The 4,833-nt window shown below is 45.3% G+C and overlaps 1 protein-coding gene across 3 annotated transcripts in view; it reads left to right on the forward strand.

The window, feature by feature from the left end:
- The window catches only part of PDPR (pyruvate dehydrogenase phosphatase regulatory subunit), a 47,720-nt gene that overhangs the window by 32,253 nt on the left and 10,634 nt on the right, over positions 1 to 4,833 (forward strand). For all 3 annotated transcript variants that reach the window (XM_006152645.2, XM_027773507.1, XM_027773508.1), the window contains 4 exons: positions 1,090 to 1,245; positions 1,434 to 1,567; positions 1,878 to 2,026; positions 3,146 to 3,258. In XM_006152645.2, coding sequence (XP_006152707.1) covers positions 1,090 to 1,245; positions 1,434 to 1,567; positions 1,878 to 2,026; positions 3,146 to 3,258 — 552 coding nt within the window. The remainder of the gene's footprint in view (positions 1 to 1,089; positions 1,246 to 1,433; positions 1,568 to 1,877; positions 2,027 to 3,145; positions 3,259 to 4,833) is intronic.

Consider the following 4,833-nt stretch of genomic DNA (forward strand, 5'->3'; position numbering starts at 1 on the left):
AAAAAAAATTTTTTTTTTTTTTTTTTTTTTTGAGAGATTTTCGCTATATGGCACATGTACTTGCCAGACAGACAGAGAGAGACATAGAGACAGAAAGCAAGAAATCACCCCCCAGGGGGGATGGTCACGCCGCAACTACTTCTCCATTCTCCTCTCGGGATCTTGGCATGTATGCACACGCGCCCAGCATGAGTTTAAGCTACCGGATCCAGGACTCGAACCGCAGTCAGCTACATGGGAATTCAGTGACAAAGCCATTATGCTAACTGCTGGTCCTGAGAAATGAATTCTTACCCTAGCTTTGTTACATGAATAATGTCACTGGGAAAACAGTGCAACCTCTCATGTTTCAGAGCCACCAAGTTCAGGTATACTATGTTCCCTTTCATTTCAGAAATGGATTTAATAGGGACCAGCAGATGACGTAATGGTTATGTCTCTGGGCTCCCACATAGTTGACCATGGTTTGAGTCCTGGACCCAGCGGCTTAAGAAACTGACCCTGGGCATTTGTACATACATGTCCAAGATCCGAAAGGAGACTGAAAGAAAAGGGATTGTGGGATAGCCATCCCCTCTGAGAGGTGATTTCTTGCTTTCTGTCTCTCTGGCGAGCACACATGCCTTATAGCAAAAATCTCTCTTAAAAAAAAAAAAGGAAAAGAAAGAGAGAAATGGGTTAATTATTAGGAAATGCCTACAATAGGTCTGAGATCCCAGCAACACAGGAACTGTAAAGAATCAAGTTCCATCTTCACGCTTCGTCCCCTGTGTCCCATATAAGTATAATTTCATCTCTGCTGTGACGCTTAGCAAGGTTAAAACGGACTTTTCTTGCATTTTCTCCACCCACTATTTGGAACTAGGATTATAACTAGAAACCAAGAGTCATTATGTGATCAAGCTATAGAGCTTTAGGGAGGGTCATGCCAGCTCGTGGCATGTTGTCTTTTCCCTGGAGCATCCCTGTTAACACTGGGTGATATTTGACAACTTGGGGCTGCATTTGCCTGGAAGTTTTCAATAGGAATGACTCTAGCGTCTAGCATCTGTGACTTGGGGTTTGATGGACTGTTCTTGTCTGTCCTAGCTCTGATGTACGATCTGAAGGTTCCCCGCTGGGACTTCCAGACAGGAAGACAGTTGCGCACCTCTCCGCTCTATGACCGGCTGGACGCACAAGGAGCCAGGTGGATGGAGAAACACGGGTTTGAGAGGCCAAAGTACTTTGTTCCGCCTGACAAGGGTAAGAAGTTACATCTTGCTTTTTCAACCTGGGAATTAATAAAGCTTATTTGTAAATGCATACAGCTAAACTGTATAGCTTGAAGAATAAATAATAAAGCTTGTTAGGCTGTTATAGCCTATAATGGGAGACTCCCCCATGTAAGTCCCCTCTTTTTCTTGCTGTCTTCCATTTTTTCTTTTCCATAGACCTCCTTGCATTAGAGCAGAGCAAGACTTTCTATAAGCCAGATTGGTTTGACATTGTGGAGTCTGAAGTCAAGTGCTGTAAGGAAGCTGTGTGTGTCATCGACATGTCCTCCTTCACCAAGTTTGAGATAACAGTAAGTATTTGGGAGCCATACTAACAGATCAGGAAACATGTATTTCCGGAGCGCTTCCAGCGTTTCATCTGCATTACACGTTTCCGAATCTTTAGCTCCTTGTTTCTAGACTTCAGCTTGCCTAGAAAGGCCCGTTTATCATAAAGACCAATAGCTTTCCTCGGAGCTCCTTGCAGCCAAGTCCATCTGCACCTGTTGTCTCCTGGATACTGGCTCAGCGAAGTTTCTCGGCCCAGGAGGGTTGTCTGTCTCGCTGTGTTGCCCAGCCAGGTGCTCTCGTTCTTACTCTTCTCCATCCCTAACCCTGCAGTCCACCGGCGATCAGGCACTAGAAATCCTGCAGTACCTCTTCTCCAACGACCTGGATGTGCCTGTGGGGCACATCGTGCATACCGGCATGCTCAACCAGGGCGGAGGGTACGAAAACGACTGCAGCATAGCTCGGCTGAACAAGCGCAGGTGAGGCTGGCTGCCACCCCGCTCTGCTCCCTCTGGACACTGATTTTTCTTTTCTTTTCTTTTCTTTTTTTTTTTTTTTTTAAGATTTTTGCTATAGGGCATGTGTGCCTGCTGGAGAGACAGAAAGCAAGAAATCACCCCCTCCAGGGGGCAATGACCACACCGCAGTCTTGTCTCCATTCTCCTCTCAGGATTTTGAGCATGCAGAAACATGTGCCTGGCATGAGCTTAAGCCACTAGGTCCGGGACTTGAACCGTGGTTGAATACATGGGAATCCAGTGACGTAACCATTACGCCACTTGCTGGTCCCTACACTGATTTCTTAAGGGTATCTAACACCCTCCTCCCAGAAACTGATTATCCCAGGGACTGAAACACTATTTCATGGGATCGTAGTTCACTACAGCACTAAATAGAAAAAAAATCATTGGTGACTTGGGGTGGGGTGAAGGAAAGCATGAGACTACATATTAGGTCATCGGGAAAGTCGTGATGTATTTTTGCATATTTTTCTATGCAAAAACCTGTCATGACCTTCCTGACGACCCAGGAAATCTCAGTATAGAAGAGTTAGGTACCCTGTTGGAAGCAGGAACCTTATGCTAGTAAGTCTATATAATTTCTTAGTACTAATAGGAAGCCAAAATTCTGTTTTATCATTATTTGGTATATCCTTGAATGGTGCTACTGGCCCTTCTGAAGCGAAGAGTTCATTTCCTGTGTTCTCCTCATTGCTTTTTTTTATTACTGTTTAAATTTGACCATAGAGAGATAGAGGGAAAGTGAGAAAGCAAACCTCCAGGTTCAGAACTCAAACCATGGTTAGCCATATGGGAGTCCAGCACCTTAACCACCACACCATGTGCCAGCTCCTTGGTTCATTTTCTGCTGTTCTTTTTTTTTTTAGAATTATTTTATTTAACTTTGTTTGTTTGTTTGTTTATTTTAATTTGACCAGAGTGGGACAGAGCAAGAGAGAGGGAAAGTGAGAAAACAAGCCGCCAAGTCCAGCACTCGAACTGTGGTTGGCCATGTGGGAGTCCAGCGCCCTTAACCACCATGCCACCTGCTAGCCCCTCTGCTAACTGGTTTTGATTATTTTGGGGTCTTACTTTCAGTTTCTTCATGATCTCTCCAACTGACCAGCAAGTCCACTGTTGGGCCTGGCTTAAGAAACACATGCCAAAAGACACCGACCTGCTCCTGGAGGACGTCACCTGGAAGTACACGGGTAAGGGAGCCCTCTCGAATCCGCAGGGAGAAGAAACCAGAAATCCACATATGTCGTCTGCATTTGCCTTCTTTATATTTGATTTTCAAAAATGGGTGTCAGAGGGACCAGCAGTTGGCATAATGGCTATGTCACTGGACTCCCACATAGTCAACCGTGGTTTGAGTCCTGGACCCAGTGGCTTAAACTCATGCCGGGCGCGTGTGCGTGTGTGCCCAAGATCCCGAGAGGAGAATGGAGGAGAAGGGATTGCAATGTGGCCATCCCCCCCGGGGGGTGATTTCTCACTTTCTGTCTCTATGTCTCTCTCTGTCTTTCAGGCGAGTGCATGCACCCTATAGCAAAAACCTCTCAAAAAAAAAAAAAAAAAAGCACTAAATAGAAAAAAAATCATTGGTGACTTGGGGTGGGGTGAAGGAAAGCATGAGACTACATATTAGGTCATCGGGAAAGTCGTGATGTATTTTTGCATATTTTTCTATGCAAAAACCTGTCATGACCTTCCTGACGACCCAGGAAATCTCAGTATAGAAGAGTTAGGTACCCTGTTGGAAGCAGGAACCTTATGCTAGTAAGTCTATATAATTTCTTAGTACTAATAGGAAGCCAAAATTCTGTTTTATCATTATTTGGTATATCCTTGAATGGTGCTACTGGCCCTTCTGAAGCGAAGAGTTCATTTCCTGTGTTCTCCTCATTGCTTTTTTTTATTACTGTTTAAATTTGACCATAGAGAGATAGAGGGAAAGTGAGAAAGCAAACCTCCAGGTTCAGAACTCAAACCATGGTTAGCCATATGGGAGTCCAGCACCTTAACCACCACACCATGTGCCAGCTCCTTGGTTCATTTTCTGCTGTTCTTTTTTTTTTTAGAATTATTTTATTTAACTTTGTTTGTTTGTTTGTTTATTTTAATTTGACCAGAGTGGGACAGAGCCAGAGAGGGAGAGAGAGGGAAAGTGAGAAAACAAGCCGCCAAGTCCAGCACTCGAACTGTGGTTGGCCATGTGGGAGTCCAGCGCCCTTAACCACCATGCCACCTGCTAGCCCCTCTGCTAACTGGTTTTGATTATTTTGGGGTCTTACTTTCAGTTTCTTCATGATCTCTCCAACTGACCAGCAAGTCCACTGTTGGGCCTGGCTTAAGAAACACATGCCAAAAGACACCGACCTGCTCCTGGAGGACGTCACCTGGAAGTACACGGGTAAGGGAGCCCTCTCGAATCCGCAGGGAGAAGAAACCAGAAATCCACATATGTCGTCTGCATTTGCCTTCTTTATATTTGATTTTCAAAAATGGGTGTCAGAGGGACCAGCAGTTGGCATAATGGCTATGTCACTGGACTCCCACATAGTCAACCGTGGTTTGAGTCCTGGACCCAGTGGCTTAAACTCATGCCGGGCGCGTGTGCGGGTGTGCCCGAGGTGCCTAGAGGAGAATGGAGGAGAAGGGATTGCAATGTGGCCATCCCCCCCGGGGGGTGATTTCTCACTTTCTGTCTCTATGTCTCTCTCTGTCTTTCAGGCGAGTGCATGCACCCTATAGCAAAAACCTCTCAAAAAAAAAAAAAAAAA

Source organism: Tupaia chinensis, unplaced genomic scaffold (genome assembly GCF_000334495.1).
Source record: "Tupaia chinensis unplaced genomic scaffold, TupChi_1.0 Scaffold000355_1, whole genome shotgun sequence".
NCBI lineage: Eukaryota > Metazoa > Chordata > Mammalia > Scandentia > Tupaiidae > Tupaia > Tupaia belangeri.